Source organism: Ursus americanus, chromosome 22 (genome assembly GCF_024610735.1).
Source record: "Ursus americanus isolate L20-20 chromosome 22, mUrsAme1.1.p, whole genome shotgun sequence".
NCBI classification, from domain to species: domain Eukaryota; kingdom Metazoa; phylum Chordata; class Mammalia; order Carnivora; family Ursidae; genus Ursus; species Ursus americanus.
Window position 1 is genome coordinate 21,803,209 of NC_142148.1, and position 25,080 is coordinate 21,828,288.

The 25,080-nt window shown below is 54.8% G+C and overlaps 1 protein-coding gene across 1 annotated transcript in view; it reads left to right on the top strand.

Annotated features, from left to right (window-relative positions):
• Positions 1-4,750: 4,750 nt before the first annotated feature.
• Positions 4,751-25,080, top strand: part of MTCL2 (microtubule crosslinking factor 2) — a 67,885-nt gene continuing 47,555 nt past the window's right edge. Inside the window, exon 1 of the mRNA XM_045804558.2 lies at positions 4,751-6,725. Coding sequence (XP_045660514.2) covers positions 5,328-6,725 — 1,398 coding nt within the window. The 5' untranslated portion in view covers positions 4,751-5,327. The remainder of the gene's footprint in view (positions 6,726-25,080) is intronic.

Genomic DNA, 25,080 nt, shown 5'->3' on the forward strand with positions numbered 1-25,080 from the left:
TCCCAGAACAAGCAGTCTCGACCCAGGGCAGTACCCCTGGAGAATATGTCCACTAATGGTCTCCTGGCCTCTGCGGGGTGGGTGAGCCCCTTGTCTCAGGAGGCCCACCTCATTCTCACACAGCTGAAAGAACCCTCTTCTGCTGGACTTTGTGTTGAGGACGTGAGTCCCTAGATACGCTGCCCAAGGCCAGGTCTCTCAGAGCAATGCCCCCTCCAGGAAGGGTGGGATGAAGAAAAGACCTGTATTATGGGGAAAACAGGCAAGTGAAGGGCCCTGTTGCCACCTCAAACATGCCTGTTGCACTATGTGTTTAAACTGTAAATGGTTCAGGGGTCACACATTTGGCCCTCTGAGCCCTCCCGGCCCTTCTCCCAACCTTATTTCCCCCAGGCTCAATACCTGAACCACTGGGCACTTTGAGAAGCCCGTGAGATTTGTCTTGCTGTCCCATTCTTTGTCCTCGTGTCCAGGAAAATTCAGAATGTGACCTGTCAGGAGCACCAATTGCCAATAATAGGCCCCTAAAACCTCCCATGATGGGATTCTAGGCACCAGAGTGCCAGACCCCCCAGCTCTGCCTCAAAGCTTGCCTTCTCCTTCCTTCTCCAGACCACACGCCGCCTCTCTCAGAACTGCAGTATTATTGCCAGGAAACAATTTGAATGTTCAGTTAAAGGGGGAAAGGTTAAGTGACCCTTGGAACATTCACTCTGTGGATTATTTCTAAGTATTAAAAGCGATGTTTGCAAAGAGTTTATAAATGCATGGGGAAATGCTTCTGCCGCTGTGGTAAGTGGAAAAAGGCAGGACATAAAATCTTACGTGCCGCACGTTTTCAGCTACGGGAAACACACTTGGCTAGAGTCTGTTCTAGAAAATGCCCCGTGCTCGCTGGGCAGATTGGCCTCACCTCCTCACATGTCCTGGGAAATCTGGTTTCTGTTCTCTGAGACCTGAGGTCTTTGTGCTCCTTGGTCTCCTCGCTCTCACCTGGCGACTCTATTCGCCACTGAGAAAACAGAGGCCATGGTCAGCCACCCCCTCACCTCACAGAAGCCCCTGCATCTCATCGAAGTCTTCCATCTTCCTCCAGGACAGTGAAGGCTCCTTTCAAAAGCCAAGCCCCCATCCCTTGTCCGTCTGCCCCCCTTCTCTCTCTCTGTCTCCACGAAATAGTCCCCTCCCCAAATGCTCCATCTCTCTTCTTCCTGCACTCCACCTTCCTGTCCTGTTCACTTGTCAGTCCACTCCTTTGGCTTCTGTCCCCACCACCCTGGTTCTTGTCAAGGTCCCCGGCCGCCTCCAAGTGGCGCTGTGCAGCTCCCTCTGGCGTCTTCACCTGACGGAGGGAAGTCTCCCTCATCATGCATCTGTTCTCCAGTCCTGATCTCCTGACAGCGCACTAACTGCTGTGTGTTCTCTCCTACCTCACTGGCTGCTCTCTCTCAGCCTTTTGTGGCTGGCTTTTCCTCTTTTACTCACTTTCTAGAATCAGGAATTCTTAACTTCCTGCTTGTGGGCCAGTTTTTCTTTTCTCTATAGATGTTCTCCCAATGTGACCTCACCTGGTCCCACGGATTAAATATGGTCTGAATGCTGATGACTCTTCAAGACTCCAGACCAACTATAGCGATCTGTTCAAAACACAAATTTAAAAAAAAACACCAAAAACCACAAATTAGATTATATCACACCGCTGCTTAGAGGCTCCAGTGGCTTGTCACTGCATCAAGAATAAAGCCCCTGCCCAGGGCAGGCCTTTAACTTGTCCTTTACCTCCCATCACTCATTAAGTCCCAGTCACACTGACCTTCTTACTTAAACGTCTATCAAGCCTATTCCTTCTCAGAGCCTTTGCCCTTGCTGTTCCCTCTGCCTGGGATTCTTTTACTCTGGCTCTTTGAATAACTCCTTTTATATGTATACATATTAAAATTGAAAAAAATATAAACATATACATACATACATATTTAATTGTTATTTGAAGCAGGCTCCACACCCAATGTGGGGCTTGAACTCACAATCCTGAAATGCAGCATTGCATGCTCTACTGACTGAGGCAACCAGGCACCCCTGAATAATTCAGTTTATTCATTTTTTTTTTTAGGGCTTTTTTTTTTCTTAGATAACTCTGTTTATTTTTATTTATTTATTTTTAATAAATGTCACCTCCTCAGTGAGGCCTCCCTGACTATACTATTTAAATCAGGTTCCCCTACTAATTCCTCTAATTCTCCCTCAGCCAGTGGTTTGTTTCTTTCATGATTTGTATGATGAAAAAAAGCATCTGCCTTCAGCTCAGGTCATGATCCCAGGGTCCTTGGATCGAGGCCACATTGGGCCCCCTGCTCAGTGGGAAGCCTGCTTCTCCCTCTCCCACTTCCCCTGCTTCTGTTCCCTCTCTCACTGTCTCTCTTTCTGTCAAATAAATAAATAAAATCTTTAAAAACCCCACAAAACTTAATTAAAAAAAAAAAGAAAAGAAATCACCTCCTCTTCAAAGTCTTCCAGGATTTAGTCTTCATTCAGTTTTCATCATGTTGGTCAATTTAGCGGCTTGAATGGGAGGAAATAAACTGTTTTTCCACTGGGTAACTGGCATCATTTCTTACAATCTGATATATAATTCTTTTAATCACTTGATGCTTCATTCCTTGGTGAGTAGAGCTTTATGCAGCATACACTGTGGGCCTGAGCTGAACACTGCCCATTAGTGCAGCACAAAGGACTCCGAAATTGGATGACCCTGGGTTCCAAACAGTCTCAGCTCTGCCACTTCCAAGCTGTATGACCTTGGACAAGCATTCCAGTTATTCATTGCCATGTAACAAACTACCTCAAAACTTAATGGCTTAAAACAACAATGTTTATTTTGCAGTTTGGGACAGCTCATTTCTGCTCTACTTGGCATCAGCTGGGACAGCACCAAGGCTGGGGGCTGAATCATCTGAAGGTTCACTCTCTCACATGTCTGGTGTTTAGCGGGGACCAGAGCTGGAGTTGTTGGCTGGTGCACCTTCACTAACCTCTCCGTGAGGCCTGGGCTTCCTCCTAACATGGTAGCTGGGTTCCAAGGTGAGTGGATTAAGAGAGAGAGAGGGTGAGCGCATGAGAGTGCTAAAAAGCTTTTTATGAAGTAGCCTTGGAAGTCATAGCATCACTTTTGCCACTCTCTACTGGTTGAGGCAGTCACAAAGTCCTACTCAGTTTCAAGGGGAGGAGATATAGATCCCGTCACTCAACTGGAAGAGTGTCAATGCCACACTGTAAAAAGAGCGATCGGGATGACCTGTATATTGCTGTGTCTCTCTTTGGAAAATACAGTCAGCCACGGGAAGCTGCTAACCTTCCTGAGATTCTCTACTGAAGTGCTGAGCACAGAGACTGGCATAAGTGAGTGCCCAAGGGTCAGGACGCTGCAGACAGTCTCCCTGCTGGCATGTAACCAATTCTAAACTCCCAGCAAGTCTCATTCTTTTTGTAGTTTCCCTGGTGTGAACTGAACTGAGTCCAGAGCCGCTACCTAGGCACCCCCCAACCTCAGACCCCTCCGCACCAGGGCCTTGCTGCTCTCCGGGCTCTCCTGGGGCTGCACTGTATATTCACGGGTCCCCAAATCCAAAGACCCTCAGAACAGGAAGAGCCCTCAGCCTCCCACTCAGCCATGAGTGTTGGGGCCCAGGCAGAATGTATGGTAGAGCCAGGACTTGGGCCCAGGTCCAAGTGGGAAGATTCAAGCCACTCTAATCTCAGGACCACCAGAGTGGCCATGGGTGTGTCAGGAGTGGCTGAGCTGGCCTGGAGTAGCCTGCCCCCTGCCTGGATTCACACCTTTCAGCATCTCCAAGATCACATTCTGCATGGAGGAGAAACCGAAACACAGAGAAGGTAAACCGTTTCTGAGAACTCTGTGCCAGAAAAGGACCAGCCTACAAGAAATGGAGACCTCAGAGCTGGAAGGACCCTGTCATCTGCTACATGAGACTAGACCAGGTAGGGACTCTGAGGCCCAGGAGGTGGGAAGGCCTGCTCTGGCCCTTGCCCCTATGCTACACAACCCCACCTTGTTTGCAGTGAGTCTACGGTGGCCTATCTCTTCCCTATATTGTATGCTCCATGAGGTCAGGAAGGCACCATCACATGTCCACTCATTGTCCTACCTGGTGCCTCTGGACTAGGTGAGTGGACAGTCAGTGGGAACAGGGGACTGGTGCCATGCCAGGATGGGGTGGGAATGCCCCTAAAAAAGACTTTGTGGAGAACTTGCTAAGTGGCCCTGCTCCACGGGGCTCTTTGGGGCCACATGGAGGAAAAATCTGAGGGTGGAGGGGGCACTCACATACCTGGACACACCTAGATCAGGATGAAGCCATGTCTCAGGTGAGAAGGCACACCCCAGGATTCACTGCTGTGAGGGAGGTGGGATAGACATGAAGAAGCAGACCTGGTGCCAACTAATTGTCAAGGGCAGGAGGAGGCGAAGAAACAGGATTGGGGGAGGGGTAGCAGGTTGGGGGGAGGAAGGAGAAACCAGTCAGGTGGAAGAAAAAGCGGGGGGCAGGAACCGGGGAAAAGAAGAGGCTGCAGAGGGGTAAACATAACCCTGCCCCCGTCTCAGGTGGCAAGGGGGTGGCCACGCTGAGGATGGGTGCCCACCCGTGGGGCAGCCAAAGGACTGAAAACGGGCTCTGCCCGGCGGTGGCTCGGTGAGGGGGAGGGGAGTAGCAGCAAGGAGCGGGGGAGGGGACGGAGGCGGGGAAGGTGTGATAGACACGGGAAAATCCACAACAGAGCCAGAAGCACGGCCCTGGAAGGAAAGAGCGGAAACCACCAGAGCCAGCGCTCCGGGTTGTCTCGGGTTGCCCTGGGGAGGGAACGTGTGGGGATCAGGTCAATTGTCTTTAGTCTGCGCCAGCCCCCACCGGGGTCAGAATCTACTCCCAAAGCATCGCTGGTCTGACACCTCATAATGGGCCGCCTCCATTTTAACTATGCAGAGCCTGAAACCGGCTTGGGGTTGGAGGGAGTGTGCCTGAGATTCCAGCCGGTCAAGTTGTGCAGAGCTGGGCATGCACCTAGGGCTCCATGGCCCCTACGCTAGTGAGAGGGGGGCCGAGGTAGAAGAACCAGAGCACGCTCCGGAGGTGTGAGGTTTGGGTTACAGCCCCGCTCCGCCACTGACTTTGGGGTAATAGCGTACCTTCCCTCGGCTTCAGTTTACGCATCTGTACTATGGGATAATTGGTCTTGCTTTGCAAGGTTAAGGGGGGCGGAGTTCGCGCACGCTCCGCACAGCCGCGAGGGGCGAGGCACCGGCGGTGTATATGGATGCTGGCTCCTGCGATCTGAGGTCGGCTCGGCCTCTGCCTGGGAGTCCCCTCGCTCGCCGCTCCCGCTGCCCCTGCCCGGACGCTGGGCGCAGGGGCGCATCGGCTGGGTGCGTTCCTCAGGCGGGCAGGGGAGGGGGCGGCGGCGGGGCCGAGGAGGAGAGAGCCGGGGCCGCGGCAGCTCCGGCCTGCCTGACCCTCGAGGGGGTCGCTGTTGCCTCGCAGATCCCTCCCTCGCTCGCAGCCTGTGTCCCTCCCTGCCGCTCCCGCCGCGTCCGCCTTTTGTTCGCGGAGCCGCGCGCCCCCGAGCCGAGGCGGCTGGGCGGGGAGCTGGCGGGGCTGCGCGGGGGGCGGGCCGCGCCGGGCGGAGCCGGGGCCCGGGCCGCACTCGGACTCGGAGCCCGAGGGAGCGATCGGCGCGCAGGCAGCCGGGGCCCGGGCGTGCTCCGGGGGCGCGGCGAGGCCGAGGGGGCGGGCGCCGGGCGGAGCCGGAGCCGCAGCCGGGGCGCCTGGAGGCGATCCGGCCGCTCTCTCCGAGCTCAGGGCAGCGGAGAGCCTGTGCGGCGGGGGTCCGGGCCAGAGCGCAGTCCCGCGGCTGAGGTGGGCCGGGAGGAGCCGCAGCCGGAGCGGCTGGAGCGGCGCCGGGACCCTCCCCAGGGGCGCGGAGGCCGGGCGGGCCCGGGCCATGCGCGCCGCTCGCTAAGGCCGAGGGAGGCCGCGATGGAGGTGCCGGCGGGGGAGCCCCCGACCCGGGGCTGCGGTCCCCCGCCCGTGCCCGCCCCGGAGAGGAAGAAGAGCCACCGCGCGCCGTCGCCGGCCCGGCCCAAGGACGTGGCCGGCTGGTCTCTGGCCAAGGGCCGCCGCGGCCCAGGCCCGGGCGCCGCAGCCGCCTGCAGCGCGGCGTCCTCCGCGCGGCCGGACAAGAAGGGGCGCGCGGTGGCGCCCGGGGCGCGGAGCGCGGGGACGCGAGTGGCCGGGGTCCGCACCGGGGTTCGCGCCAAGGGCCGCCCGCGCCCCGGCACCGGGCCGCGACCGCCGCCCCCGCCGCCGAGCCTCACCGACAGCAGCTCGGAGGTGTCGGACTGTGCGTCGGAGGAGGCGCGCTTGCTGGGCCTGGAGCTGGCGCTGAGCAGCGACGCCGAGTCGGCGGCCGGGGGCCCGGCGGGGGCCCGTACCGGGCAGCCGCCCCAGTCTGCGCCGCCCGCACAGCAGCCCCCGCGGCCGCCCGCCTCCCCCGATGAGCCGTCGGTGGCCGCGTCGTCGGTGGGCAGCAGCCGCCTGCCACTCAGTGCGTCGCTCGCCTTCTCCGACCTCACCGAGGAGATGCTGGACTGCGGGCCCGGCGGCTTCGTGCGAGAGCTGGAGGAGCTGCGCTCAGAGAACGACTATCTCAAGGTGGGGGCGCTGATGGGGGAAAGGGGGGCCGCGGGAGGCGCGGGTTGTGGCGGCCCCAGGGGCCTGAGACACCAGCCGGCCCACCGGCCCACAGAAGGAGCTGGGAAAGGGAGCCTAAATCCTCGGGGACGACCCTGAGGTCGATCCAGGGCTCCCACACATCCTGCCTCCCTTTTTATTTGGGGAACCGTCTCCCTGAGGAGAGCCCAGTTGAGGAGCCTGGCTAAAGGGCCCTGATTTTGGAAGGAGGGAGTCTTGAGGAAACTGTTTTGGAAGATGCCTTGATGCATTACTTGGGATGGGGTGGAGGTAGTCAGTGAGGGGCTGGACCCCTGTCCATCGGCTTCTTAGAAGCCCCACCCCCAGACCAGAGGCTGGGTCTTTGGTGGCTCTCTTTTCGGGGGACAGGTATTGGTGTGCACTTGTGCCAGGGAAACCTGTGGCTGTCCCCTGCCAAGGAGAGGCTGGAACACCATTCTGAGTCTTCACTCAGGGCTTTCCTTGGTGCAGGCCTGTCCCCGCCTGCCTTTCAGGGCGGGTCCTGTTTGAAAGCATGACATCTGGGAACATCCCCTTGGCTAGAGTCCGACTTCCGCCCAGGCTAACGGTCCCATAGCCCGGGAGGATGATGTCGTGGGAGAACTGGTTCAGAGGCAGCTTTCTAAATCCCAGGATGTTGTCTCCTGCTCTCTTCTGCCCTGTACACACAGCAGTCGCACCGGCCCCTCATGGCCGGTGCCCTTGTCCTTACTGTGTTCCCAGTGAGAGGAGGGAAGCTGTCCGTCTGAAAGGGGCATTGCGTCTGGGCATCTTGATGACCTGAGAGCTTCCCCGGAGAGCAGACCTGTCTTGCCTTTACCCTTTCAGTGGACATGAGCACCTACTGGGTACTGGCCAGTCTCTTCCTGTCCACTGCCTGGTACCCAGCAGCTCTACAGACAGCCCAGTGCTCATGTGCTGGCCTTGGCTGGGGAGACTGAAAGCTTCATGGGCTCTACCACCACTGGCTTGGCATGGTTTCGGAAGAGGCCGAAATGTTACCTGCTACTCTTGTTAGTTGATGGCCTGGCACAGCACCCCAGAGACCCTGGCTGAGAGCCACAGAAGTAACATCACTCTGCTGATTGATGTCTGCCTGGTGACACTTAGCTTTCATTGTGGCTCTTCTGGCCAAGTAGGTTTCTCTCTTGTGAGACTTTTGGGGTCTTGCTCAACTGTGTCTCTCCCTCCTCATTTTCCCCCAGGATCTCCTCTCTAGCATGTGTTCAGTAAATGCTTGTAAAATAAAAAGACACGGTCTGCCTGAATCAGCATAATCCACCCCTTCAGCCTCTAATCTTTCCCCAAGCCAGGTCTCAGCTTTCTCATCTGTTAAATGGGAGGGTAAGTCTTCCCAAAGGCCCCATTCACTGTTGACAGTTGAAGGCTCAGTCAGAGCTCACAGTGTTCAGCAGCCCATGGTGAGGAGAGGACAAGTGGAGGGTGGGTAGGAGGACAGAGACAAGCCAGAAAGAGGCCTGACCATGCCCTTTTGGTGCCCTGGCTGCTTCTGGCCCTGCTCCTGAGCGATTCTGAACACAGACCTCCCGGCCCACACCGTTTATCCTGGCGAGGGAGATGGGCCGTGGAGCTTTCCTTCAAGGTCTCCTCATGCACCAACCCCTGTGGGCTCTTGTCCGTTCCACGAAGTCATCAGGCAGAGCTCTGGAGTCTGCCTGGGCCAGCTGTGACTGTTAAGATAGACAGTAGTCCCCAGAGGCTGGGGGTTGAGCCCAAGGTCTCCAGGGGCCAAGGCCTGGTAGGCACCTCCCACTGCCTGGGCTGGGGCTGAACCATGTTTCCTCTTTCATTCAGCCCTTCAGGCTTCATGGGCAGGCCTCAGGCCACGGGTGGATCTGAGGTCTGGCTTCCTGGCTGTGTGGCCTTGGGCAAGTGACTTACTGTCTCCAGACCTCAGTTTCCTCATTGTAAAAGGGTGTATCATGCTTCTTCTAGCCTTAAGGGTTAAGGGAGATAATGTGTGCAAACACCACTAGAGTGCCTGGCACAGACTGAGCCTGAGATGCGGGCGTTTGTGATCACGGCTGCTCTCCAGCGGTGTGGGACACATTTCCACAGGCAGCCATCATGTTCTCTGTGGGTTCTGTGGGCGGCAGAATATCCTCCTCCCCACCTGAAGCAGGCCTGATTCTTTCTTCTGGCCTCTCATTCATTCTTTCACCATTTATTTAGTGCCTACTGTGTACCAGACACTAGTGCAGATCTGAGATACAGTCGTGGACGGGGATGATGTATCTGTGTTCACGGAGCTCTGGGTCTAGTGAAGGAGACTGGGATTTAACACTAGCGGTGCAGTAAATCACAACACAGATCCGGGTAAGGGTCAAGAATGATAACGTGTGCCGAGAGCACGTGAAGGTGGGGCTGGGGGTGTTCAGGGAGGCCACGGCCTGGGGGATGACTTGCAGCCAGCTGAAGAGAGGAAGGAGGTTGGATGGAGAGGTGAGCCAGGCCAGACCGTGCTGTTCTCGCTGTGCGCATTTGGGTGGGTCCCTGAACTTGGCTGGAGCTTTGTTTGACCCAGCCACCAATCTCACAGAGGTGAGGTGAAGATCTAGAGACCGGGGATATGGACCGTAAGCATAGGGGCTGTCACAGGAGGTGTTTTGTTCATTCTACAGATGGGTACACTGCGGCCAGAGAGAGGAAGGGACTTGCTCTGGGTCCCTGAGCCACTTCTCCAGACAGCCAGGGCTTGGAGTAAGAGCGTATTACACTCTTGACGTGTTTTCTGGCCCTTGGGCCTCTTTGCTCCCAGATGCAGAAACTGAGTTACCAGGAGAAGGACTCCAGATCCCCAGTGTGTACCCTGTAGGTTTCGTGCTACCTGGGTTGAGTCTCAAGTCCGGTGGGGCCCTGCTTGGGTTCACCTCCCAGGGGTGGGGGCCCTGGGAGCTGTCAGCTGGGGAAGGAAGGCCTCACGGGTGGTGGCAGATCTCCTGTTGCGTGAGGCCTGCCCAGGGGCCCAAGTGGGGAAAGAGCTTATGGGGCAGCTGCCTCCCAGTCAGAGATAGGAGCTGCTACAGGGAAGGGAGTGAGCTCGCTGTCACTTGAGTTGTTCAAACAAAGGCTGGATGACCTTTCATGTTTGGACGAAGACGTGAGGTTTGTGGAAAGCAGCTTATAAACTGTACAAAATGTTGGTGGTTGTGATTAGAAGGAAGATTCAGGGAGAGATTTATGTGGTGGCTACAGTTGAGCTGCCTGACCTCAGGATACCTTCTGGCCAAGGACGTCTGGAGATGACGAACTTTTGAGGTTCCAGGATTCTAAGATGCAGCTTTAGCTGCAGAGCAGACACATCGACTGCATTTGACCTTCAAAGCCCTGGTGGTCTGGGTTCTTCCAGCACCCCATCACCGCTAACTGTTACCCATGTGCCATGTGGGGAGGACATGTGGGGAACCCATCGGAGTGTAGATGGAAGGATCTGAGAGTTGGGGCCCAAAGACCTGGCTTTGAGACCTGACTCCGCCATTTACTGTGTGGCCACGGGCAAGTCACTTGGCCTCTCTGAGCTCCTTTTCTTCATCTCTGTGATAAAGATGGAACCTGCCTGTGCAGCTTCATAAGATTGTTTTCAGGAATCAGGGGGGTGTGAATAGACGAGAATACATTTTACAAGCAGTGAAATCCCACATTTCTTGGGGAATTGTCACTGTTAGCCATCCTATCTGCTCGGATAGGTGTCTTCATTCTTGGGGAAGCTGGGAGAAGACAGAAAGGTGGATCCCCGCAGTTTTAGGATGTTAATAAATCAGGAGCTGCTTCTGGGAGGACAGGAGAGTGTGATCACATTCCTTGCTGTGTGGGCGCCGTGAAGCAAGGCCGCCCCCCACCCCACCCCTCCTTGGAGGTTCTAGGTGTGAGTGTTTGAAGCACAACCAATCTAGATGTCAGCCCAGGAGTGCCCAGGGGAAGCATCTAATCCATCCCCCGTTCTCACTGTACTTGGGTAAATGGAGGCCCCAGGTCACAGCCAGGAGTCCAAACCTCTGCGTCCTGTTCTTCCTGTAGCATGACTGGAGCAGTGAGTGTGGGTTGCTCACAGTGCGTCTAGTCTGGGACACAGCTTGCTGAAAGGAATCCTGTTGTGTGCCAGGCTCTAGGCTAAGACTTGTCGGGAACAAGTGAGGGTAACGTGTGCTGGGGCTGGAGCCTGGAGCCCGCAGGCAGAGGGAGAGGGACATGCGTGTGCATGCAGGGATGAGAGTATGTACGTTGCACCAGTGCTGCACGTGACTGGGATTGGGGGAATCTGAGGTCCTGGAGGAAATGCTGGGGGTTGGATCCAGCCCCAAGGGTTAGTTAATGGTTAGGCTGGAGCCCAGGGTGCTGCAATGTGAAAGCAGCCTGGGAACCCCCAGCCTGGGGTCTCTGGACTTCTGTGGCTCTGGACTCGTGAACACTGTCCCCCATGGATCACTCCTAGTGCGTTAGGCTCTGGGTTGAGTAAGCCTCCTCACAGCAACACGTGTCGAGGGTTGTGACGTCAGATCCGTTTGGCAGATGAGGAAACCAAGAAGCTATGTAATGTGCCCATGGTTGCATAGCTGACGTACTTGGGATCCTCTCTGGAAAACCCTAAGGAGCTCCCCTTGCCCCCTCGCTCTCCCACCCTCTCCCATGCAGGACGTAGCCTGGGCCTGTGACTTTCACACAGCAGGGTTCTTGCTGGATTTGCCCGTTACACGCAGCGTGATGTTGGGTGAGAGGCTCCACCTTTCTGAGCCTCTGTTTCTTCTTTTGTCAAGTGGGGGATCAGCATGCCTGCCTTAGGGCCGTACCCATTCCACCGGGCTGCATGGTAAATGTGAGTGCCTGTCCTTGTTGTCCCTTTCCCTTACCTGCTTTTCCAGGCATTCAACCCATATTCATTTATTCACTCATTCATTCATTCATTCATTCATTCATTCATTCATTCATTCACTCAAGCCATATTTTCTTTTTTTCCCCCCGAACCCATATTTTCTGAGAGCCTCCTGGCTACCAGGCTGAAGGCCAGATGTCTGGCCCAGGAGCAAGTTGTGAAGCTCTTCTCAGCTCCCAGAATGTGTCACTGGGCGGGGACAGGGGGTGGTCATTATGGTCAGCAGAGCTCCTGCCTGGTCCCTGCCCAGAGTCGCAGCCCTCCCTGTGGGCAGCTGAGAGGCGGTCTGGAAGAAGCTGCTCTGAGAGCTGGGTCTTTAAGAATCCTCAGCAGTTTGCCCGTCTTAGGGGGAGGAGGGCAGCTCCAGCGAGACGGAAAATGTGAGGTGGCTGCTGCGTGCTGCGGAGGCCTGGGGGGACCGCGCAGCTCCCAGGGCTCCCAGCATTCCTTGCAGAGGGGCTGGGCCCGTGTCCCTGGGCTCGCTCTCTCTCACACACACAAACACACATATTCATAGCTCATGCTCAGAGATCCACAGCCATTCACGCACATGTCACATATATGTATATCCAGTGTGTTGTCGGCTTCCAGAAGCACACCTCAAGATACATTAGAGAGGATACACCCTCAAAAGGACACAGACCCATGCAGATCCAAAATCTGTCTCCTCACACCCACGTACTACCAGACACAACAGACTCACACCATCTAGGAGGCCCCTGGCTCAGAAACACACACACACACACACACACACACACACACACACACACACACATCTCATATACCTAAGACATACTTGGCCGTGTCCCAGACGGACACACAGCTTTAAGACACCCTCAGACGTATCGGAAGTACACATATATATGCAGGCACACACACAAACCCACGCAGACTCATTACGCACAGGCGCTAGCATCCACGGAAATCCACAGATCCACCTCTGCCAGGCGGGCGCACGCACAAGCTCATCACCCAGATCCTCGCCCTGTTTCTTCCACAAGGAGAGCAGTGGAGGCCATTGCATGCTTACCTGGGGCTCAGACACACACCCAGGAGACACACGGGCACAAGACACGCAGCCATGGACACATAAGCAGGGACACGAGCAGAGAGCACTCACATGTCAGGCCTGTAGCATTTGTCCTGGGAACCAGAGACCCAGAAACCAAGATCCCCCCCCACACACACACACGGGCTGTGACATTTCAGCTACACAGAAACACAGGAAATCCTGGTCCCTGTCCTCTGGAGTGAATGTGGACAAACTCCATGAGGCTGCTGGGAATAGTGAGGAGTATGACGGGGGCTTGACGAGGATCCTCCTGGACCTGGCAGGTCACTAAGTCAGGAGAAGTTGCACCAAAGGCCCGCAGGCCCCTGATGCCTAGCATTTGGGCCTCGGCCCAGTGGGCTGAAAGAAACGGAGCAATTGTCAGGCCTGCCCACAGAAGAAACACGGCCAGGGGCAACTCCCTTCTAATCTCCTTGGAATTTCCGGCTTGCCCTCATCTCCCTCCTCCTCCCCTCTCCCTTTGCTGGGGACTGTGGAGGGCCAGCTGCTCCCATCTTTGAAGGGTGCCCATTTCTGCCTGGGAAACAATGAAGGAGGCCAAGATAGAGGAGGGTGGAGGAGATGTGGGCACTCAGAGAAGAGGGACCTGGAAGACTTTCTGGAGGAGGAGGCATTAGAGCTGAGGAGTTAGCCTTGAGTGGCTGTCTCTGTGCCCAGCTACTGGAATGGTGCCGTGCACATCACAGGGACTCAGCAAATGTCTGTCGTGTGATAGAATGAAAGGCAGGTGGTCTACAGGCTTAAAACCAAAGAGCTGGAGGGAATAGTGGGTATGGGCAGTGGTGAGGGAGAGGTTGGGAAAGGGGTTGGGCCTGCTTGGGAAGGGCATTGAATGCCAAGCTGAGGCACTGTGAACACCTTGCTGGGAGGGGGCCGTACAGCACGGCTAGGAGCTGCCCCCTTCGTGTGTATCGGTAGCGCCAGGCACAAGGCACAGGAGCCCAGGGTGGCAGCGAAGGAAGGCTCTGTGGTCTCATGGACAAATTCCATCTCTGGGGTCAGGTCTAAGGCCAAACCTTGCTTTGTTACCTCCTCCCTGTGCATGATCTCCATGTGAAAATTCCATCATCAAGCCTCAGTCTTCCTGTCTGTAAAATGGGAATCTAATCCCCTTTTGCAGGGCACTTGGGAGGATTAGCGTTCTGGTACATGGCACATCCATTAGCATTCTGGGCACAGAGGAAGGGAAGGAACCCCACATCCTGTGTAGCCTCCGGGGGAGAGGGAGTTCCCCCGGGGAGGGGCTCGGCTAAGCTCCAGGCAGGGCCCTGACCAGCAGCCAAGGTTATTACTAAGGTCATTCCCCTCGTAGCCCATACACATGCTCTCATCTGCGGTCATATTCTCTGCCCTCTGGTGCCAGAAGGAACTTGGAGCTGGAGTGGGGAAAGAGCCAGAGACTCCAGGGTGTTCTGGGACAGGCTGACCCTGGCCTTCCCTGGAGGCCCGCAGGTCAGCACAGCGTCAGCAGTCTGAGCAGGTGGCACTAGCCCCCGAGGAATTGCGGGGAGTCAGACAAGGTGGGAGCAACAGGCCAGCCTTGCCCTTCTCCGGGGCTCACGGTGCTTAGAGCCAAGCCGACCTCGACCTCGGCTTGAATCCTGGCTCTGCCTTTTCCTCTATGAGCTTCCCCTTTAAGGAGGCTCAGTCTCCTCATCTGTCGACTGGGGGTGTTGATGGTGCTCTCAGGGTTGCTGTGAGCATTAAATAGGGGGAAGCACGTAGGTAAGGATTAGCGGCAGGCTCATCTCTTACTGGCAGGGTCAGGTCTGACTGCCTGTGAGCCCTGGGTCCTTGATGGCAAATGTGCCTGGATCTGGTTGTGAGTCTCAGCCTGGAGCAGGGGCCTGGGAGGTGTGCGTGGAGCTGAATTGCCTCCTGGGCATCTCCAAACACAATTCTCCCTGTGCATCCCCCCATTCCATCCCACCCCCTGTCAGTCTTCTCCGAACAGCCAGGGCTGCAGACTCTGTAATCTGGGGATACCCCTTTGCCGGTGGAGGGCGCCTTTGGGGTCTCTCATACTAAAACCTAGGTGAATCATCTCCTATTGCCTGGGCCACAGAGAGAAGCACGGTCTCCAGTGGAAAATAGTTGGGATCCCACAGCTAGGCCGGCCCAGCAGAACAGCTTTATGCTGGTTTGCCCCAGATCTGCCCGGGATCTTCTGGGTCAATTGCATCAGCCTCTCCCCTCCTTGGCCTTGGCTGAGTGCCTGGGCAGCCTGTGTGGTTCTGCCTCCCTCAGCCTCACCTCACCCCTGTTCCATGCCAGCTCCCCTCTGTCCCTCACACCTAGGCCTCAGTCCCTGTGCACTTCCCACCTGCAGTGCCTTGGTGCTTTGCAGTTCCCTCCCCTTTTCCTTGGTTTCCTCCTCCCCACGTTTAGCTGTAGGCCCGTTGAGCTGCAGGCCCAGCTTCTGTGTTAGACAACCAGGAACTTTCTGTGGGCCCCTTGGGGACATTTACCTCCACGGTAATTAGATTATTAATTGGGTAATTACAGGTTGAGTGTCAGCCCCTCCCCCATGTGTTCTGCCTTACCCGGGTGGGACCTAGCCCCTTCCTTTTACACAGGTGCACACTGAGGCTCAGAGAGGTGAAAGGGCTTGGCAGAGGTCACACAGCCTGGAGATGGCAAGAGGCAGAAGGACAGGCGGTCTGGTGGTGCTCTTTGCAGGGCGCCAGGCAGGAGGATGGCAGGAGCGGAGGCTTGAGGTGTGAGATGCTGGGATGTGCTGGAGCCGCTCCCTCGCCTCTCCAGCCTCGCTCTCCCTCCCCAGAGACCTCTGAGCCCTGTGCTCTCCCTGTTTGGAGATTTGGCTGCAGCCCAGAGGCCGTTGGGGAGATGTTTTAAACACATCCAGGTCCAAATGCTGTCTTCCTTCCTGTTCACACAGAAGGGACGAGAGGGACACCGTCGGGCACACCCTCTGTGAGCTCCACACCCCCACCCCCGCCAGAGGCTGTGGGGGCTGCGGTGTCTTCCTGTTCTGTTGGGGGAGGCCTGGAATGGGCCAGCGGCAAGCCAGGCTGGCCTTGATGGGCAGTGCCCTCTGGGTGTCTTTTCACCCCAGACACACACACACACACACACACACACACACACACACACACACACGTCCGGTCTCATGTGCAAAGCTCTGCCAGATTCGGGAGGCACGCTCCAGACTGGGTGTGGAGCCTTCATCTCCTTGAGCCTCTGTTTGTTTATTGGTAAAATGGGCATAAAATAATAGCACCTGCCTCCGGAGGACTGTTGTTGAGCAAGAGATAATGGACAGTCACGCGGAGTTCAGTCAGGTATCTGGCACACGGCAAACCCTTGTAGATATTAGCTGTCCCATTATAGAGACTGTCTAGTCTGGTTTACAAGAGCTCAAACTGGACTTGAATCCTGGCTGTGCCACTTAGCCTGTGACTTTGAGCCACACTATTGGCCTTTTTGACCTTGGTTGCTCACCGGTCGTTGGAGGTGGCTGGGGATACAATGAGGCAGTGGGTGCTTCCTGGCCTGTGCTTGGCGTGGAGAGAGAGCTCTTGCCTGTTACCATTTATTGGTGTTGGAGGGGCAAGTCTAAGACCCTTGTCGTCCCTCATGATCTTGTGGGTCACTGGGACCAGGATGCCAGCTGGAGCAAGGGCATTGTGTGGCATGGCCATACCTGGCTGGGTGTCTTGGCCCTCCTCTAGGACCTTTGTCCCTGACTGTCCCCAGACTAGAGCCCAGCTTTCACCCAAGGAGGCTAAACTGGATTGAGCTCTGGGCTGGAAGGCAGGAGCCCAGAGTCCCTCTCTGCTTGACTCTGGATCTTCGGGGGGGGGGGGCATGTGATTGTCCCTAATCTCTCTCTAGGCCTCAGTGTCCCTGCCTGTTTTGCCCCACCCCCGACCCCTTGCCTTGCTCTTGGAGTCTTTGCTTTTGAGTGGGGAGGGAAGTAGAGCTTTGCAGAGCCTTATGCCTTCCTTGGGGTCCAACTCCAATGATCTCATCTGGAGCCTTGACAGACCTGGGGGATGGACAGAAGGAATAGCAGATGGCTGCCCTAGCCTCTCGGGGGGCTGGCATGCCGCCTCTGTGGCCACTGTTGGCCCACCCTGCAGGTCAGCCCTTCCGGGCTGGGGTGAGTGCCCCAGGCCAGAGCCAGGGTGGCAGATGGGCAGGCAGCCTGGGGTTAGCCTGAGGGAGGGACCGTGGTGGCCAGGGCGGTGTGGGAGAAGGCAGGCCAGGCAAAGGCTCCTGTCCCTCCATGGAATGGCTGCTGTCCCACAGACGGAAAGTTTTGGGTCCTTCAGCTCAGCTCTATCATTCTTCCTGGGTCTGTCTGCCTATCAGCAGGTCAGGCCCCTGGAACCTGGGGAGGAGGTGACATATTTGGGAATGCAACCTGGGAGTTGATAGGCCAGGATTTGAGGCCCACCACTAGGCTCCCAGGCCTCCATGGGCATTAGCTTCACAGAATCACAGAATTAGATTTAAACACAGCAGCACGGATTAGAGGTGATTTTCTGCAGGGGAATGGAACAGGATGGGAGTCTTCCCATCTTAGGACCCCTTTATTAATTGGGCAACTCTTTATTGAGCTGATCCTTTGTGTGCCAGGCACTGGGCTAGGCTCTCTCCTCCTGAAGCTGACATCTTAGTGGTAGAGACCGACATTCCATAAGCAAACAGATCAATAAGTAAGATAATTGACATCACAGATAAGCCTGTGACATGTCCTGTGAAAGAAACGGGTTTGAGACTGACACAGTGGGCCTAGAGGGGTCTGGAAGTCTTCTCTGAAGAGGAAGCATTTACGTGAAGGCTTCGAGCATGAGGGGAGCCAGGAGTGCAGAGATGCGGGGAGGGACGTCCAGGCAGAGGGTCCGGCAGGGGCAGAGGCTTAGTAGTGGGACAGGCGAAGTGATTTCTGGGAGAGCAGCCAATACGGGGAGACGAAGATGGGGAGGTGGGCAGGGGTCAGGATTCTGTCTTGCTGTTAGGTCAGATGATTTACATACCGTAAAGTGAGTTCGGGCAGAGGCATACAATTCTCTAACCACCACCACGGTCGAGATGTGAAACGGTCCCATCTGCCCCCCAAAACTCCTCCTGGGCCCCTTTCTAGTCAGTTCCTCCTTCCCTGGCTTCTGACAACCGCTGATCTGTCTTCTGTCTCTATAGTCTTGCTTTTTCCAGAATGTCATATAAAGGGAATCCTCCAGTGGCCTGCTGAGTCTGGCTTCCTTTACATGGCAGAATGCGTTTACACCTGGGCCACGGTGTTGGGGGTCTCGGCAGTTGATTCCTTTTTGTTGCTGGGTAGTATTCCCTCACGTGGATGTGCCCCCGTGTCTCCGTCCACCAGCTGAGGGACGTTTGGGTTGTTTCCAGATTTTGGTGATCATTGGAGAATTTTAAACAGGGGAGTAAAATGGTTAAAAAAACAAAAACACTCCATATACTAAGTGGAGAACAAATTAGTGGGGAGAAAACTGACCATCCTGTGGGTTAAATTCAATGATTTAGTGATGAATCTGGCTCGTTATAGAGACTCAGTAATTGTTCATACAAAAAGGCTATGCTCTGGGGTAGCCAGGGAGGCTTCTTGGTGGAGGTGGCATTTGACGTGGTGGGGTGAGGAGGTGGGAGACATACATAGCGGAAGGAGGCCCAGGCAGGACAGAGCCCCAATGGGAGCTGGTGGGGCTGAGATACTGGCTCCCTGCACTGGACTCAGCCTTGGTGTACGAGGGCGGTCTGCAGGGCTCACCTCTGAGCTCTCTGGGGGTGTTGGATGAACAGGCATCATCCACCCTAGCCTTATGGGGGCTGACTCTCTTGGGTGGGAGGTAGCTGGGGGACCTCTGCTCTGTTATAGTTTCTTCCTTGGTGGATGGTAAGAGGTGACCTCCTCCTGCGCCTGGGTGGCACAGCAGTTAAGCGTCTGCCTTCGGCTCAGGGCGTGATCCCGGCGTTCTGGGATCGAGCCCCACATCAGGCTCCTCTGCTATGAGCCTGCTTCTTCCTCTCCTACTCCCCCTGCTTGTGTTCCCTCTCTCGCTGGCTGTCTCTATCTCTGTCAAATCAATCAATCAATCAATCTTTAAAAAAAGAGGTGACTTCCTCCTGCCTTTAGGAACCTTCTGTGCACCTGGTTCCCTCCCTGCTCTCAGGGGAGGCAGCTGTTGCTGGGTTCACACCACCCATTGCCGCTTGCCATGTCTCTGCAGAGGGGCCTTGAGTTTGGTCACTTTCATCTCCAGTCTGGCAAGTCAGGAGACCTTCTCGCCATCTACTCCTCCAGACCAATTCCATCAGACCCAAGCATCCGGAGTCATTGTCACGTGCAAGTGTTCCAGTGGACCCCAAACCTAAACTCCCTGCTTCTGTCCTCACTGTACAAAGATTCATCATCTTATATGTGAGTGGGTTTCTTGCGGAAAGCATTCTTTCCTGCAACATTTAAAATGTGGCTTGAAAGTGGAGCTCTGCTTCCACTCCTTGTGCCCCGATGGAGAAGAGAGAGGGTCGACCCAGACCCCACAGAGGGGGCAGCTGCAGAAGGAACACAGGCTCCCTCTTACTTTGTGCCGTGGACGCTCTCTGCTGAGCATAATTGTCAGAATAATGTTTTTAAATGTTTCAAACACAGAGGAAACCAAACATATTGAAATATAGCTATCAAACCATATTTCTCAATTATAATATGGTAATATATGTGTTTATTAACTCATCAGATCTGGTGACTAGTATAATTTCAAAGTACTGATGAGTAAACACCATGTTGACATTTCTGCACCTGTTACATGGTGTGGAAATATCTGTGGTTTCTCTTAGTGCCAAATTCAAGGGTACTGCTGATACACCTGTGACTTGTCCAGGATGGAAGGAAATATTAATTCTTAGATAGAGGTTGATGAAAATAAAGATATGCTTTTTTTTTTTTTTCTTTTCTCCTTCCCATCCAAGTTCATGGGCTCCCTCCATTCTGGTGCAGACACAAAGAGTCTGAAGTCTGTAACCTGAGTCCTGCTTGGAGGTCTCTCTGTGTGACTTTGGGCATGACCCACCTTCCTGTGCTCCTCTCCAGTTCTTCATCTCTAGAACAGAGGTGGTGATTTCTGTCCTGTCTGTCCATGGGGTTTTCTGTGACGACCCATGAGATGATTCAGATGGAAAGTCTTGGTAAACTGTGAAGCCCCGTGCTGCCATGCAAGGTCTTGCTATTATTAGCGGTAGTGTGAGCTCATGTTTGGCCCTCTGGCCCAGAGTGGACTGAGAGACTCTTCCTGGCCAATTCCCCCAGGATTCCTGGGAACTAATCCATTTCAGAGAGCGGGTCTCCCTCTGAGAGGCTGCTTCCCGCAGGCTGACCTCAAGGATTGTAGGGAGGTTGTGTAGGGGGGATGGACAGAGATGTACTTTGTGGCAGAGAGTGGGTGGGTAAGCAGGAGTTCCTTGGGTAGAGGGACCCTGTCCAGGCTCTCCCTGACTCTCTGCGGCTGGCCTGGGGCTGGGATCTGGAGAACCTGCCCACCCTGGTCTGTGGGGGAGAGACTGGAAGAGGCAGAAGCCACGCCCATCCTTCCGGTCATTCATCCACCTGTAGACAGTGACAAGTGCCAGTCCTGGGCAGTGCCGGGGACCAGACATGAGTCTGACCTGGCGCCTGCCCTTCTCCCAGCTCTTGGGGAAGACAGACTTGAAAATAGGCAAATGCAACCTGAACTTGTCGTTAGCACAGAGCAGAACGGAGTTCAGAGAGTGTGGTTTGGGGAGGAGGGAATGCTCTGGAAGGAAGACATAAATTAGGAGTTAGCTGGCAAAGGCCATTCCAGCAGAGGGACTAGCCCAAGCCAACCTGGGAGTAGAACACGGTTAAGGGCCTGGCTGGATTCCAGCTCCACCACTCTCTTGCTTGAGCAGCTCTGGGAAACTTGTGAGCCTCAGTTTCCTCATCTGCAAGAAGGGGACATGTTCAGTACCTATCTCACAGGGTTGGGAAGAGGATCAGATTATTGTGCATGACTGGGTATTACATCAGATGGATGGATCATTGACCTCTACCTCTGAAACCAATAATACATTATATGTTAATTAATGTAATTTAAATTTTAAAAAAAGAAAAGAAAAGAGATTATTGAGCATGTATGTGCTTGGACTGGGGCCTGGTCATTTTTGAGCCTCCTGATAGGTGGTAGCTTTTTTTTTCCCCCCTAAGATTATATCTTTAACCTTTACACCCAACGTGGGGCTCAAACTCACAACCCCGAGATCGAGTCGCATGCTCTGCTCACTGAGCCAGCCAGGTGCCCTGAGGTGGTAGCTTTTTTCTAGGCCTGACATATCTGGATGTGGGGGCCAGAGGATGCAGGGGTGGGGGCAGGGGGGGAGGTGGGGGGCAGAAACAGGGAAGAGACCAGGGACAGTTTGGATTCCGGGGTAAGGGGCTGGACCTGTTGCAGAAGCCCGCAGGAAATAGTGGAGGAGACAGAAAGTGACCTGCTTTTTTTTTTTTTTTTCCAAGTTATCTCTAATAAACAAGAATGACCTCTGTAATCAGAGCAAAATAAATATTTTCAATAAAGACTACTCTGGCAGTAGGCAGAGTGCCCCATATCCCTTCCCGCACCCCCCTTCTCAGTCCATGTTAAATAATCAGGGTCAGCTTCAAGGGGAAGAGACGATCAGCTTGAAGGAGTGGCCAGAGGGCATGGGGGGCTGTCGAGGGGCTGGCAGGCCGTGCCTGGTCTGAGTACCTTTCCCAGCTTATTTAGGCTGGCCTTTCTGACTGTGGGGTTGAGAATCAGGGCCCCTAGGCTCTGAGGTGGGCAATGCTGGCCTTTTCCTGTCTGCAGGGGAGAGTGAGGTTTGGGGTTCCCCTACTGGTGTTGAGGGGTCTCCAACAACCTGGCTGTGTAGCCATTGGGCCTGCAGAGTCCAGTGGAGTTTGTCCCTTCCCTCCCACTTGCACAGGGTTGGGGGGTCTGGGAGGGAGGGGAGGAGCAGCAAGGCCCCTGAGTTGTCTGTGAAGGAGCTGAAAAGGCTGAGCTCCCCTCCCTCTCTTCCAGCTCTGTCCATTGGGTCAGACTGTCACCAGAGGGCTTTTGGGGCTGGGGGGGGGGGGGGCTAGGACTGGAGTACTGAGAAGCCCTGAGAGGTTCAGAGGCTCAGTGAGGTCTAAGTACCTCTGGAGTGAAACAGGGTCCTATCCCCCTGGGTCCCCTCCCAACGGCCTAGCACCCCTTTCCCTGGCCCCACCTCAGGCCCTGCCTGAGTCCTGCATTCACCAGCTCCTGCTGCCCGAGTCCCAGCTGACCCGCCCGTGAGGGCCACAAGCTTGCCTTTGTGGACTCGCCCTCCTGCATGGGCCGTGCCAGGAGGGGCTGACCCGCATTCTGCCTGCAGCTGGGACAAGCCCCCATGGGCCTGGGCCCCCCTCCTTAGCCCCATGGGGAGATGGAGCTGGCGTGAATGCAACATCCTGCATTTTCAGAAACTGACTGTGGTCCAGGGCAGGCCGTGGGGAGCCAGCTGCTCCTGTGAGAAAGATCATGGATTCATTCATTTATTCAATAGATGCTTATTGAGTCTCTGCTCTGGGGCAGGCCCTGGTCTTGTGCTGCTGCCACAGATGGCTCTTGCCCTTTTAGGAAAAAGACTGGAAGGAAACCCCCTGCCTTAGAGTCACGTGGGGGGCCGCCTCCCAGAGTTTCTGATTCAGCGGGTCTCGGTTGAGGCATGAGAATTTCTTTTCTTTTTTTTTTTTTTTTAAGATTTTATTTATTTATTTGACAGAGATAGAGACAGCCAGTGAGGGAGGGAACACAAGCAGGGGGAGTGGGAGAGGAAGAAGCAGGCTCCCATTGGAGGAGCCTGATGCGGAGCTCGATCCCAGAACACTGGGATCACGCCCTGAGCTGGGCAGATGCTTAAGGACTGAGCCACCCAGGCGCCCCGAGGCATGAGAATTTCTGACAAGTTCCCCAGTGATGGTTATATGTTGCTGGTCAAGGGACCACACTTCCAGAGCCAGTGTGACTTAGGACCAGGGGGAAGAATTATGAGTGATTTAGGTTTCTGTACTTTCAAAACTGTCTCTATGATCATGGTTGACTTTTATAAATAGAAAAAATCAGTTATTTAAAAGTTAACAAAATAAATGGTCCCCCCAGATTGACTCCAGTGCTCTGGATGTGGTCCTATATTGAGCGATGTCATCTCCCATGACTTAAATGTCATACTTCTATTAATGTAGCCCAACATTATGAGCTTTAATGTTCTCTGCCCTTCCCCTTGGTTCATCCTGAGCTTCAGGTCCACTCAGACCTCCACATCCTCCCCATCACTGTCAGCGTGACTGCAGTGAGAATAAGTGAGATGTTGGGAAATAGCAGGATGGGGATTTGAACACAGGCTCATCTGGAGGCTGGCTTACTTTGGGTTTAGCTGACTGGCCCGTACTTCCTGAGTGCCGTTTCCTTTATGCTTCCTTAATCCACCAGCTGAAGTGGCATGTGGACCCCTCACTTCCTCATTTCTTTTGACTGGTGTGATCATTGACTGTCCCACTTCCTCTTTTTCCACTTTTAGTTCTGTCTACTTGGCATGGTGGCAGGAGTGTCTGTGTGTATTGGGGTGGAGGTGGAGATGGGTCCTGGTGAGGTGACCCTTCCTCTGCAGCTGGGGTAGGCAGAATCATCCACTTTGGGGGATGCTGCTGAAGCCATTCCTAGGGGAATGGCCGTGGTGGCAAGTGGGGATGAAGTCCTTGGGTTGATGGTGGGAATGGGACAGTATGTCATTGGGAGAAGCAGATCCCTATCCCCTCCGTCTTCCTCTCCTGACTTCAGGACCATGTGAGAATGGTCTGCAAGAGTCAGACAGATGGATGAGCTCTCACACTAAGAACAGGCCTGCTTCCTAACCCTGCTCCTGAATTAAACCGACCCACCCAGTCTCCAGAGGGGACTAGACAAGCTCAGGCCATGCCCCCAGAGGGAGCCACCCATTTTCTTTGGGGAAAGGAAGGCGCAGAGGCCTGGTGAACACACTCTCTGGATTGTGGCCCCTGTCCAGGGCCTGCAGAGTTGTTTTTCTGCTTCTTGGACCCACCTCCCTGCCCCCATCAGCACCACCCTTGGGTGCTTTCTCGGGCTTCTTAGGGATGTCTCTGGCAGATCATTCCTCCCCTGTGACTCAGTTTCTCTTTTTAATGTACCATCTTACTTACTTCATTCAGTCTTACTAAGAGTAGATAAATTTCTATTTGTGACAGTTTTCACTTTGTTATTAGACATAATAATTATCCATTTCTCCTACTGGGTTCCCTCACTTACCCCCTTACACTCTGTCTAATGGTTGTTTCAGATCGGTATGTCTTTTTTTGTGGTTGTTTATCTAACTGCACATGTGTGTACTCATTCAGTTAATGTTTGTTGGGAGCTTGTGGGGTGCTAGGCCCATGCTGGGTGTGGGGGTACAGCAGGGATCAGGGTAGACGTGGGGCAGTGCCCCAGACACTCACACTCCCAGAAGGGAGACAAACTCTTAGAGAATTCAGATGTGCTCATGGTGACAAAGGGGAAGTGAGGGACCTCTGGGAGCTGGTGACAGAGGTGGTCAGGAGCTGCCCTGAGGAAGTGAGGTCATCTCCCAACACCCTCCACTTAAAACCCAAACGCAAACTTTTTGCTGGGCCCTTCAAGGCCCTAGAAGACCAACCCCTGTCCATCTCCCCGGCCTCAGCTCACCCTCCTCTAGCTGCCCTGGCCACCTTGCTGTATTCTAACACACTGGGCTCTTTCCTGCCTCTGAGCCTTTGCACACACTGGACCCTTTGCCTAGAGTCATCTCTCCCTGGCTGGCTGGCTATCTGCAAAGCTGTTCCTTATTCCCTCAGTTCAGATGTCCCTTCTTTGAAGATGGCCACCTTGACCATGTCCTCGAACACGCCTTTCCCCAGTGCTCTAGTGTGTTACCTTGCTGTGGGTTTTTTTTTGTTTCTTGCCATTTATTTGGATTATTTTATTAGGATTATTTTATTTGGTTTATTGCGTGTCTCCCCGGTGGGGCTCCGTGCAGAAGATACAGAAGGGCCCCATTAGTCTTGGTCGGCGCTGTCCCTTCCCACCCCCGTGCTTGGCACGGGGCCTGGCACATAGATAGTGCCCGTAAGTGCTTGTTGAATGAGCCTGTCCTGCTTCCCCAGAGCAGTTAGGTTCCTATTGCTGCTGCAACAAATTACCACAACTTGAGTGGCTTAGAACAATTCCAGATTATTATCTTACCGTCCTGGAGGTTAGAAGCCTGAAAATCGAGGTGTTGGCAGGGCTACGTTGGCGAGGCCACACGGCAGGGCTCTGGGG